The sequence below is a fragment of the Rhipicephalus sanguineus genome, chromosome 8 (assembly GCF_013339695.2).
Source record: "Rhipicephalus sanguineus isolate Rsan-2018 chromosome 8, BIME_Rsan_1.4, whole genome shotgun sequence".
Classification (NCBI taxonomy): Eukaryota; Metazoa; Arthropoda; class Arachnida; order Ixodida; family Ixodidae; genus Rhipicephalus; species Rhipicephalus sanguineus.
This window is the reverse complement of record NC_051183.1, coordinates 17,286,300-17,298,846: the sequence shown is the minus strand read 5'-3', so window position 1 is coordinate 17,298,846 and position 12,547 is coordinate 17,286,300. Positions and strand designations below refer to the sequence as shown.

General features: G+C 45.2%; 1 protein-coding gene across 1 annotated transcript in view; it reads right to left on the bottom strand.

The window, feature by feature from the left end:
* Positions 1-4,097, bottom strand: part of LOC119401480 (myosin-VIIa) — a 109,149-nt gene extending 105,052 nt beyond the window's left edge. Inside the window, exon 1 of the mRNA XM_037668318.2 lies at positions 3,876-4,097. Coding sequence (XP_037524246.1) covers positions 3,876-3,900 — 25 coding nt within the window. The 5' untranslated portion in view covers positions 3,901-4,097. The remainder of the gene's footprint in view (positions 1-3,875) is intronic.
* Positions 4,098-12,547: the final 8,450 nt, after the last annotated feature.

The window sequence follows — 12,547 nt, the reverse complement described above, 5'->3', positions numbered from 1 at the left end:
AATGATCGGCTGTTAGAACGTCTTGGCGAACTTTTATGTTATGAGTGGGCATTTCGTTTGTGTGAATATTTGTGTTTTGCAAAGTTCTCTGCTGAGTGGACGCTTTTTGTATTGAAGAAGTGGGACTAAATGCGTGAGTGTTCTTCTATGTGCCGATTTGCATAGTTTTATGCTTGTTTTCTACTTTGCGACTGCAGCTATTGTGCAAGAGAAGAGGCGTAGCCGGCGCCACGCATTAGCACCAACCTCTTCTTATATATAGATTTAATTTAAAAGAAAAAGAATTTCGGTTACTCAGCATACCATGCCAAGTCAAAGAAATACTAAAACCAAAATAAAAAATAAAAACAGGTGTTTGAGTATAAAATACTTTCGAAGCGTAATTTGTTGTGCCGAAGACAACTCGATTCAAGAAACAAGGGAAGTTTTAAAAAACAAGATTAGCCCCGTTTTTGAAGTTAGGTTTCAATTTAAACATGCTGTCGTAATTACTTTGTTAGTATATTCTATGAACATATATTTCTTTAAATGTGGACAGGATATATATTTAAGAATTAGTCATAGCATTAAAGCTCAGGATTACCAAATCATCAAGCTATTCGTGTATGTTGAACCCTACAACCCGAGCATTTACGTTGCGCACATGTCTGGAACAAAAAGTATTTTTCTTATACCGTGGCCTGGAATGATCACGTCTCAGGATGAGAACTCTGTTATGAGAGCAGGTCGGGTTTGCGACTTGCATGGAATCTCCAAAACTGCGCGTACTTTGGCTATAAATTATATGCAAGCAAAACTACCTTGCCTTCTTTGGTGCAATACGCATGAGTCAAATTTTATAAAGCTTCGAAAAGATCGACTTTACACCATTTAATCCCTGAAAAATACGAAACTGCAATTGACGTCGCAAATTCTTCAAATGATGTTGTCTTTGATCGAGTTTATTGATTGGAGTTTGTTCCCCAGTCTTCACGGTGAATGAAATCATCCTGAGAATTAGTGATCACATGACATTTCTGATTCATTTAAGCAACTTCCGCATAACTTTTACGCATGAAATAGTCCACATGCATATAGGTCAGCATAAATTCCGCTCTACCAATTTAATGTCTTATAAAAGATACTGCTGATTGCAAATATGCACGATGCTCATCTTTTTTTTCTCGAACGTACGAAAGCACCTGGACTAAGTCTGACTATATGTATGTATGTATGTATGTTTGTATGTATGTATGTATGTATGTATGTATGTATGTATGTATGTATGTATGTATGTATGTATGTATGTATGTATGTATGTATGTATGTATGTATGTATGTATGTATGTATGTATGTATGTATGTATGTCATTGTCACACCCTTCGGAGAAGCAGTTCACAGATAGAGACGTAATCTTTACCCTTTTATGTGCATCAGCGTAATTTAGTACATACATACTTTACATACATACATACATACATACATACATACATACATACATACATACATACATACATACATACATACATACATACATACATACATACATACATACATACATACGTACATACATACATACATACATAAGTGTTCATTGTTCATCTTTAGTAAAGCAGTTCCTCATCGATGAAAACAAAGCAATGGTTGAATACATTACAGGAACAAACATCCCACATGGCGAAATTAAGCTGTAAGCTTCAGTTGGCAAAGCTCCCAATTTTTTCTCGCTGCATGCCTACGGCTAGCGGGACCCTCGGGGCCGGGTATCGTTATATACCGAGGTTGACAAGCCCGAGACCCTACGTGACGTACGCGCAGCTAGCTCACCGCGAGAAAATAAATATAAAAATAAAGGAAATGTTAAAAAAGAAACGCGTCCTCCTCTTGAGGCGCGCAAGAAGCTCCGGGAGGGATGATCATCTCCGGAAACCGGGGGGCGGGCTAGAAAACACGGGAACGCCCTAAAATAGGCACTCCGGACGCGACACAGCGTCAAGCAGCTAGGAGTGTTAAAAAAAAGCACACACACACTCGAAGCAGTCACACGTATGCGAGCTGAGAGTCTCCCGGCACGCTCGTTATACAGGGTGTTTCAGTTAACTTGCGCCAAGTATATATATATATATATATATATATATATATATATATATATATATATATATATATATATATATATATATATATATATATATATATATATATATATATATATATTTATATATATATATATATATATATATATAATTTCGCGCACTCTAAAGAAAAGCTGGCAAAAAATTTAACAGGGCAGTTAGCGTGTATGAGATATTCTGACGTTTCAGAACAAGTGCTACGACTTTTGCGTCGAAGATTTTTTGCTAAAGTTAGTAATTAAAAAGTTGGTTAAGCAATATTTGTTAATTACCCAGCTTGCTGGATTGAAAAAAGTATATATATATGTCGACGTGCTGCGTGCGGCTCACAACAATGCTGGGCCAATTCGACGAGCGTAGCGCATGTTATTTTTTGTTTTTTTTTAATACTAGGCGCAGGTTAGCTGAAACACACTGGATAGCTAGCTATAGGCCCACACTATGCGGGATACCAGTGATCCAGTCCATGAGTCCACGCGCGTGCAGCCCATCTGGCGAATAAAGCGCTTCGTTTTGTGTTACTTTTTCATCCCTACACACACATTTTTATTTTACAAGGACACGAGTAGACGAAAATGCAGCAAGACGTCGCAGCTTGCTGATATCAGCTCTACATTTCTCGTATATGTAACAAGAACGCATCGAAAACGAACGTTCTATCAAAGACGTTCTTGTGCCAGAGTTTTTTCTTCTTTATCAGTACAGGGTTTTGTTATTGCAGTTAGATGTTAGCATGCTGCTATCGATGCTACATCGCCTCATATGCCTCATATATATCCTAAACATAAAAAAAAATCTACATTCAATTCAATCAACCATTTGCATGTACCGGCGAACTATACAGCTAGCGGGGTACTTGCAGAAAGGCGGAACCTCAGAGTAGGAACCTGAATCGCTTCGAAAAGCAGTCGTTTTAATTTCCAGTCTCAAAGTATATCTCGGTACATTAGGTTTGGGAACATAGATAGTTAGGTTTGTGCCTACAACGCATGCTAAAAAAAAATTGCAGCAAAGGCGTACGCTTATTCGAGTAGTGTTCGGCTGTTCCCAAGAGCCCATGGTCACCCCTGCATGCTGATCGGTCTCCGATAAGGACGCTGCACCGCACAGTACCGTTTTCTTGTTTCAAGAAGCCGAAAACTGCGATGCGCGCGCTCAGACCCGGCAGTAGGAGTACTTCGCCACAAAGCACCACCCGAGTCGAGAGCCGCTCGCCTGCGTTCATGTCCATTCATCCGCTGCCTAGCTAGAGCTCGGCGCGCGCGCGATTCACACAAAAACTGGGGCATGATTCAGAACATGCGCTGGGACTCTCTGGTCGCGCCGGTTTATTGCAACCACGCGTAGTAGTTCAGAAAGCCTAAAGGCGATGCGCTCACCACCATGCAACACCGGTGCACTGAAAAAACTCTCTTACGATATCGGCGTGGCGGTTTTTCCTTCGACTTCGGGCAAAAAGAAACCCCCGCTCGCGAGTTAGACCGGCCACGCCTCGATTTAAAGAGCCTAGCTCCATTCGGGGACCGTTTTTTTTTCTCCCTCTCCCTCTTTCTTTTATGTGACTCCGTTCTTCGGTCCATCGTGCAACGCCCAGGTTTCTCCAGCACCACCCGTGTAGCGCACAGGGGCAAGATGAAAGAAAAGCTTTTCCCGGAGATAGAATGAGCGAACGAAAGAGTATGGCCGGGCGGCGAGCGAGCAAGCGCGCGGAGAGGAGAAGCTCCCTGTAGAAAAAAATGATCATCTTTTCGGAACGTACGTACCGCATTGGTCTACGTCTTCGTCCATGGTTTTGGATAATCCGGCCTTGCGGAAAAACGGTGTAATCCGCAACACCCAGGAGAGCGCGCGCGCTTTTTTATCCACTGGACACCACCATCCTGGCTGTAGCGTTAGGCCGGTCTTCGCCGACGCGGTGCCGTTGCTACGTTCATTTCGGCGGCGAGCCCTGCGCGAATACGATGTGCTACGGCGGGGAGGAGCTGCCGGATATCAAAGAGGCGCGAGGAGAAGGAGGTGAGACCAGTGAGACCACCAACCAAGTCGGAAACGCCAAGCCCGCCAGCTTGTTTCGCGGCCGCAGAGAGTGTCGCCACCTGGTAGACGAGAGAAGAAACATTTTTTTTCACTCGCTTACGTCACGCCAGAAGCGGAAATCGCGCAACGGTGGTGGCGCTAGTAGCGCCAATGTGACGTACGGCGCGCCGGATTCAACTGGAGGCTGCTGGAAGTGACATCACTAAACATCTTTTCACAGAAAGCTACCTGTACAGTGTACTAGAACACTGTACTACCTGGGCGCCGCCATAATCCCCTCTGGGCTGTGTTAAGGCGTTGGTTAAGGTGGTGTTGGTTAAATAGGCGTGACTCCCCCAAAATTATACTGTCGAGGCACTGACGTCAGCCTTTGTATGTACTCCCGTGCCTCAGCACAGCATGGAGGTGTTTCTTACTCCCTTTATCACGGAAGGAAGGACGTGACGTCGCATATCGGCTGGTTCGTTCGTGCGCCGACACCGCACTCTGATAGTGCTCTCACTTTTGATACCCTATGAGAGAGAGTGGTTCATGAAAGAAGAAGAAATGAAAAGGACCCTATTTTCTGTCTCCTGTCGTGGGGGCACAGCTCAGTGCCCTTAGGAATGGGGAAGGGGAAGCAAAGATGATAGAAGAACAAGATAGAAAGAAGGAGTGAGTAGCGTATCGCATTCAGGGCGCGCAGATTGGCTGGTTGGGAAAAGGCAAGCAAGCAGTCATTTCAATCATTGGACACGCGAGATGCTACGTTACGGCAGATCTGGATGCAAGCAGCGAGAGCGCGCCGCCAGATCTGCCGTGAGAAATGGAAACGTCCAGTGATTGAAGTGAAGCGGCTACTTGCCTGCCTTTCCTCAACCAGCTAATCAGCGCACCATAAAGTAATCGTCTAGGAGTACGACGTCGAACCGGCTAATGTGACGTCTTGTGCTAGCCATGTATACGTATCCCTGGGATGTCGCCGATCAGAATACGGTCCATAATGCCCCGTCGGTGCCATTTGTAGATCGGTCGGGACGGCGATAGTAGCAGTGGTGTGATGCGAGCTTCCCAGCCACGGTGCTAAGGTAAAATTATCGCGGCACTGACAGGTTGATCCTCATTATATGATATCGTAATCGAACGCGACTGCTTGTCATGCTTACGCTGTCCCGCGGTGTCATCATTCTGGCAGAAACAACTCACTATCGTGTCGTTAGCTAAACTGTTACCCTAGAACAAATGAAAGTCTGTAAGTCATTGAAATCTTGAACTGCTTCAACAATCGATGAAAATCCTGTCGGCGAAACGTCTCCGCGAGCGCCGTGTTGGAGCACCAGCATGTGGGGACGTGATGTTTCCGATGTCACATTAATGTCATCAAAACGTCACATGCAGGTTCTTTCATTATTCACGCACAAGGACGTTGCTGCCGCGTCGTTTTCGCATAGACGCAACATGTTTGTCATCAAAGCCGCTATCGTGGAGTCCCAGTCTCCCAGTTCCTTTGAGAAGCTGCTCCCGTGACGTCACGTGCAAGCCATATCTATAGGGACTTCTGAAAGAGGTAGGCTAAGGTGTTCTCTTTTTTTTTTCAGTTTTAAGTTTTGTGAGCGTGTTCCGTGCGCTGTATTGCACCTACGGGCCTTCGCTTCTTCGTATGTCGCTTACGCGCGACCAATGGCGTAGACAGAAAATTTTTTTTAGGTGGGGGGGCTCCGGCTACGCCAGTTTGCGCGACACACGGACGTTTCGAGCTTAATGCTTCAGCTAAACCAAATTGCTAAAGCTTCGACGGTCCCCTTGCAATGTCGAAAACGTACTACCTTGCGTTGCGTTGTTTTAAAATGAAGCCGACTCGATCGCATTTTTCCGTGATTGATAAACCTGTTTTAAAGAACCGAATGCAGTGACCTCGTCTGGTTTGAAGGGACTTCTATAGAAAAAAAACTCTTGCGAAATTTACGCGTGCACGTTGGGATTCGCCGTGTCAAAATTATAATACCTTATCAGCACCATGGCACCGCACGTCACAAACATCATCGCATTCTACATAGGAACATTGCGCGTTGGCTTTCGTCCTAAATAATGTTCGTTGGCTGTTCCCTTGCTTAGTGTGGTTGTGGTTGGGACACCCGCAAAGATAATCGTTAAAAGGAGCCTTGCAAAACATTTCCAAGTAATCATCGAATGACTTCACTATCGGAGTTTATTTAGTGCCTCACGAATCGATTGGCGCAAAAAAATCGTCGAATACGGGCGGAGGTACGAAGATTTCCCGCACGCTTTTCGTCTCTCTCTCTCCTTTCGTCCCGACGAGCACACTCACAGCTACACAGGGGGTGGAATAACAAAGAAGTAAGAAGCTACGTCAGCGTGCGTCATGCACTTATGCATTTTCCCTTCTTTTTTAGGGGCGAAGCTCCTTAGGGTGTGGGTCGTTTCCTCCTCTGTAGTAGTATGTATGTAGCAAGCTCTAGTTTAATGAATTGCTCACTTGATGGCGTTTCATGTATTTCTTTAGAGCTCTAGTTTGATGAATTGCTCACTAGATGGCGTTTCATGTATTTCTTAGAGTTGCTATTTAAAGATGACAGATGGCGCTTGTATAAAGCGAATGGCGCATGTCATTGGATGCCTGCGATCGTAAAAGGTGCTCGCTCTTGGCGCGCTTTCTCTTTCGCTCGGAGTCGCCGGATGGAGGCAGACAAGGCGCTCGCTTTTGGCGCGTTCTCTTTCGCTCGTCGCCGGATGGAGGCAGACAAGGCGCTCGCTCTTGGCGCGCTTTCTCTTTCGCTCGGGAGCGGCCACTTTCCCTGCATTTCACCGATCACAAAGCGGTGATAATGAAGGGACCACGTAAACCAACAGTACAATAAAAGTTTGATGTTTAATACATACACGGTGTTTCACTCTTTATATGATGTACTGGACGAATTTCACGGAAGAGTTTCACGGTTTACCGATGATTCCCTCCGGAGCTTCGCCCCACTCATCATCATTCACCCCGTGGATATGCTGTGATTTTTTCTCGTCGGCTCACTTTTACTGTGGTCGCGAGCGTGTTAGTGCCGCTACTGTAGGCACGTGAAGTCACCGCTTGGTGGCCGCGGAAACCTTATGCAGCACAAGAATGCTAAAATCAGCCAATGGCCGCCGTGTCCTCCTCCTCCGACGCAGACGGTCTCCCTCCAATGGCGTAATTTGTTGAGAAGAGCGAGCGATTTCTAGCTGTCTTTGAAACATAATTGTAAGTTCCCTGCCGCGTGCAGTACGTGCTACAATATTTGGCTCAAGTTCACAGGTGCCTCGACTGCCAATCAGCAGCGTTTTCTGGCCATGTTCTGCCCCAGGCACGTAGCCAGAATTTTTTTTCGGGGGGGGGGGGGGGGGCCCAAGGCCTAATTATTCGAAAGAAAGTCTTTTCATGGTAAAAAGAAAAAAAAGTTGCCCGGGAATATAAAAGGCTGGACGAATTTCGGAGGGGGGGGGGGCGGGCCCCCCGGCCCCCCCCCCCCCCCTTGCCTACGTGCCTGTTCTGCCCATCGGTAGTCGAGGTTCCCGAGAACACGTGAGCCAAACATTATAGCGCGGCACGCGGCCTGAAATTTACAATGAATTTTCAAAGTCAGCTAAAAATCGCTCCCTCTTTCTCTACAAATGATGCCATGCATATACTCAAATGACCACGCCATATACCCAAGATCACGGCCATTGGCTGATATGAGCAACGTTGGCTGCATAGTTACTGCACCCGCCGCGGGAGGCCGCCACGTGCCCCCGCGCGCGCTCACGATCTCACCGAAAGTTAGCCGCGCGTTCAAAGAAAAAAAATAGGTGCTCAAGGTCATGACGCGCACGTGACGCGACTTCCTTCCCCCGTGCCATCCCTCCTTGCTTAGGTTCCAGCGCGTTCGTCGGCAAGAGAGAAAGCAATTACAGCGTGCGACAGATCTCGTAACTCCGCTCGTACTTGACGGATTCCGAAAATTTTTGCGGTGGTCGATTCGTGAGACAATGAACTCTTCTAGTGAAGCCATTCGATGGTTACTTGGAAGAGTGTTGCAAGGGCCCCATTAAGTGAAGCGAAAATGCATGTGTCTTCTGGTACTTTCAATGTACCTTCATCCGACATTCAGTGGTTCGTCGCAATGGTGAACTGTCATCCCACAATTCGAAGCTGTGTGGTCGGTGCAAGCCAGAAGGCTAGAAACCATACCACACGGGCCCAAGAAATAATATTCAGTTGTTAACACCTTAAGTTCCTGAATGGAGTTTTTTGGCGGAGCTCTGCACACCTAAACAGCCGCCATACCTAAACATAAAGGCATTTCACCTGATGTCGATAACGGTGAAAGAGAGTAATTTCAGCATAATAATAAAAAATAGACTCATTTTACCAAGCCTAATCTGTCTTCAAGGCTAGTGAAATGTAGAAATAAGCATACTATGTTGCCATTAGCTTGAGTTTGTTGCTACCTTTTGCAACGTTGCAACTGACAATAGCAACTTCTGCCACTGCATGTTGAATCCGAAGCCCAGAAGCAACACGGCACCTGTCATGTCGAAGTCGTCGCAGTTCTGAGCTGAATTTCGCTTTAGTGAAACCACAGGATAACACGAGACTTGTTAAAAGTCACGTATAAAGCACTGTTTACGCAATGGATGCTATTTCAAATGTCTAGTGTATACTGCACTGAGCACGCTTTGGCATCGATAGTATGCACTTCTCAGTCTAATGTGTTCTGACAAAGGTATTAGGTGACAAATGGCATTTGGGCAAATGGCATTAAATCATAAGGCATTAGGAAGAGAAGCCATTTTCCGTGCCATGTAGCACAACTATTCGTCATGCAGCCAGAATGTATACATGCCTTAACAAGGAGTCCAGAATGGACGAAGCAATAAGTGTGTATTCTGGGAGCAATCATCAAACTACATCTTTCTGCATAAATGCAGTAATAGCTCATGTTATCTTTCAAATGTAAAGCTTAAGAAAGAAGCCTAATCAAGAACGATGAATGCATACCGTGATAAGCTTTCGGAAGCATCAAGTCATGTGGCCTTTTTATTAAGCACAGACTATGTACATCTTCGTATACCTTATTGGGCAATGTAACAATGTAAACCATATGTATTTATATATGACAAAGGGAGCCACAGTAACAAAACGAAAACATACAGGAAAACTTCCTTACAATTTGACACACACACACACTTACAAAACAAAAAAAAAAGGGCTGTTGACTTGCATGGCAATCACAGTACATTACGCTCTGATGAAAAAAAAAAAGCATAAACGCAGATTTTCTCCAAACACACTTTTTTTGAACAACTCTTAAAACTCTTTTCTTTTTCAGTAACCTTTGTACACTTCTGTTGTCAACTGCACCAAGTAACCAACATGTTCAATATTTTTTCAAAGCCACAATACATTATCCCTTTTGGTTTGTACTCCAACGCCAGGGTGCGGTTGCAATATCTAAACTCAACCTAAAAATTCAGAAAACAGATGCATTTCCCTAAAGTATGTCTTTCGCAAGCTATCCTATGCTGTGCAGTTGCTTCTGATGTGCATCTCAATGCATCAGCAAGAAATCGAAACACCCTGCTACTACTAAACGCAAAACGTGGCGAACACTCCGATGTCTCGTGTGCACTCGGCGTGCTTGAGGCACCAGGCTTTTAAATCGCACACTACACATGTTCCAAGATTGCAGTGGCACCATTCAGTTATCATCCAAAGCTGTGTTAAAGGCCAACTCCAACAATGTTTTTTGGATTGTACAAAAAGCCTCGTTAAGGCTGCGTGCGAATATTACATATGAAATATGTGCGTACGCTTCATGAAACACAAAAATGACGTATCTGGTACAAAATAAAAATATAGAAAAAGCAAAAAACTGCCATTACAGCTCGCTGAAAACTATGTATAACTTAAAACAATGAACAAGCATGGCTCCCTTGGCATGGACTTCAGAACTGGCAGCAACTGTGGTGCACTGCAGATCTCGAAAGCGATGCAGAACTGACATCAAGAGTGCCAAGCACGACGTGCATGAATCCTGTTCTTCGGAGCTATTTAAAACCTGCTACAAGAAAATTTCACAATTTGAGCCCTGCAACTATGCCAAGGTTGCTTCATGCAAGTAAATATGCACAATTGAATTAGAACTCATTCAAAACTCATTTATCCAGAGGGAATTCGTGTTGCAGTTGGCCTGAAACGTCACGCCTGATGGCTTTGTCACAAAAGAACATACAGTCTTAAAACATTCATTGCACCCCATTTACCATGTGTCGATACTGACAGTAAGCGCACGACTCGAAGAAATGTGTGCATACCAACTTCTGGCATCAGCTGTTCAGCAAGTCAACATGTCCAAGTGTGCATCCCCTTTACAGATCTCAGAAATGTACAACAAAAGAAAAGGCATGTCAGGCAATCACAGTAAGATTTTGCAATGCTAGTCAATCACATTTCTTGCAATGGCTGCAATGCATTACGTTTGAGAAGAGCTTTTCAAATGGTCCCAAGAGTGTTTTCATCAGGTAAGATCCTCTACCTGGTAGCCCTCAATGTTTTGCACAAACAGTGCACAGCATTGCTTATTACAGGCCAAACTTGCACAAAAGCATCCGAAGTGTAAAAGACGGAGATACACAAGCAACAACAGAACACAAATGCAAGCTTGAACATGCTTCGTCGTCCATAACTGGAACGCCAATTCAAAAGTGTGCACCATGGGACAGTAGAGACCATATTTTACCTCGCAATCAAACTGCACCAAAGTATTAAAAGTTTCTTAAGCACGTACAATTGTCAAGTGCAAACAAATCTAAGTTTATGCTTTGTCATTGTACATATCAACTGTTCTAGACAGAGAAAGCACTTGGCTTTTGCGAACTGGGAAAATTACCCTAACCTGTATTCATTAGATCTTAGAACCTGAAGACGGAAGATTTGCAAGGCTTACCATTGTAATGGCAAGTGAGGTGGACATGCCAAAATGGCCTGGCTGTTACGTCAAATTTTATACACTCGAGAAGCAAAAGTGGATGTTTTTAACAATATCGAGATAAACGACATGTTGGCCATCATGACAACAACCAGCTCACACGACTGTTGCTCACTGAATATGCTTATTCAAAAATCAACTCCCTCGCAATTTTCTGCTTCTCAAGTACAGTAGAACCCCGCTGATACGTTTTTGAAGGGACCGTAGGAAATAAACGTAAGAGACGGGAAACGTAAGAGCCGAAAAACAGGAAAAACGGCAAAATATTTAGTGGTACAGAATTTTATTTCAATTCTTACGAGCAGCACGAAAATTGGCGCGCTCAGCCGCGATCTAGTCGATGGATAGAAACGCGGAGCTTAGGACGGCCTCATCCACAGAAATGTAATCAACGTATGTGATTTTTTAAACACCAACAGCTGTAGGCATGAAAGAACTAAGCACACGCAAGCGCGATCGGCGCGGCGAGTCCGACCGCGAACCGCACGCACGACCACGCGAGCTCCAACCAGCTCGAACTCCTCCCGTTCTCCGACAAATAACGATGATGATGAGTCTACGCCAACGCGATGGCAGAAGTGAATGCCAATCTCGAAGGCCTTGCTTTCGCAAGCAATTACGTCGTACACGCCATGTTTGTGCAATACAAGTCTCAAAGGCTATGCTTTTGTCAATAGTAAATGCCAATCTCGAAGGCCTTGCTTTCGCGAGCAGTTACGTCATAGACGCCATCTTTGCAATTTGAATCTCGAAGGCCATGCTTTTGTTTGCATCAATTGAAAGATTCTGCTGCTTGCGCCACACTCTAAGCCAAAATAGAGTATTTTGGGAGTGTTTCTGCCACACAACAACAATCGTCATCCACCTCGCGTGCTTTCCTCGCGTTATCACCGCGGGCGCGGCACTTCCCGGTCACGAACGGCGCGCGCGTTATCAGCGTGACATAGCATTCTTGACAGGAAAGTGACGAGAGCTGGGTTTTCAAGAAAGGAAACGCGAGCAAGCCAGATGACGATTATTGTTGTGTGGCAGAAATACTCCCCAAATACTCGATGTTGGCTTAGAGTGCAGGGGCGTAGCCAAGGGGGGGGGGGGGGGGGGGGGTTGGGGGTTCAACCCCCCCCGAAATTTTTCAATTTTGCTTGCGCATATATGCACGCACACATACAAACGCACGCACGAACATATATAAAGTATGGTTGAACCCCCCCCCCCCCGAAAAAAATTTCTGGCTACGCCCCTGGCTTGCGCCTCTCATGCGGCTAATATTACGGTCAAACGAGGCCAAACTGCGTGAAAATGCACCATGGCCGCTCTCTTTGGTAGTCACTCGGTCGGCTCCGAGCGCACTTCGCGACGTATCATACGGGAACGGTCCGACAGTTACGACGTAACAGCGG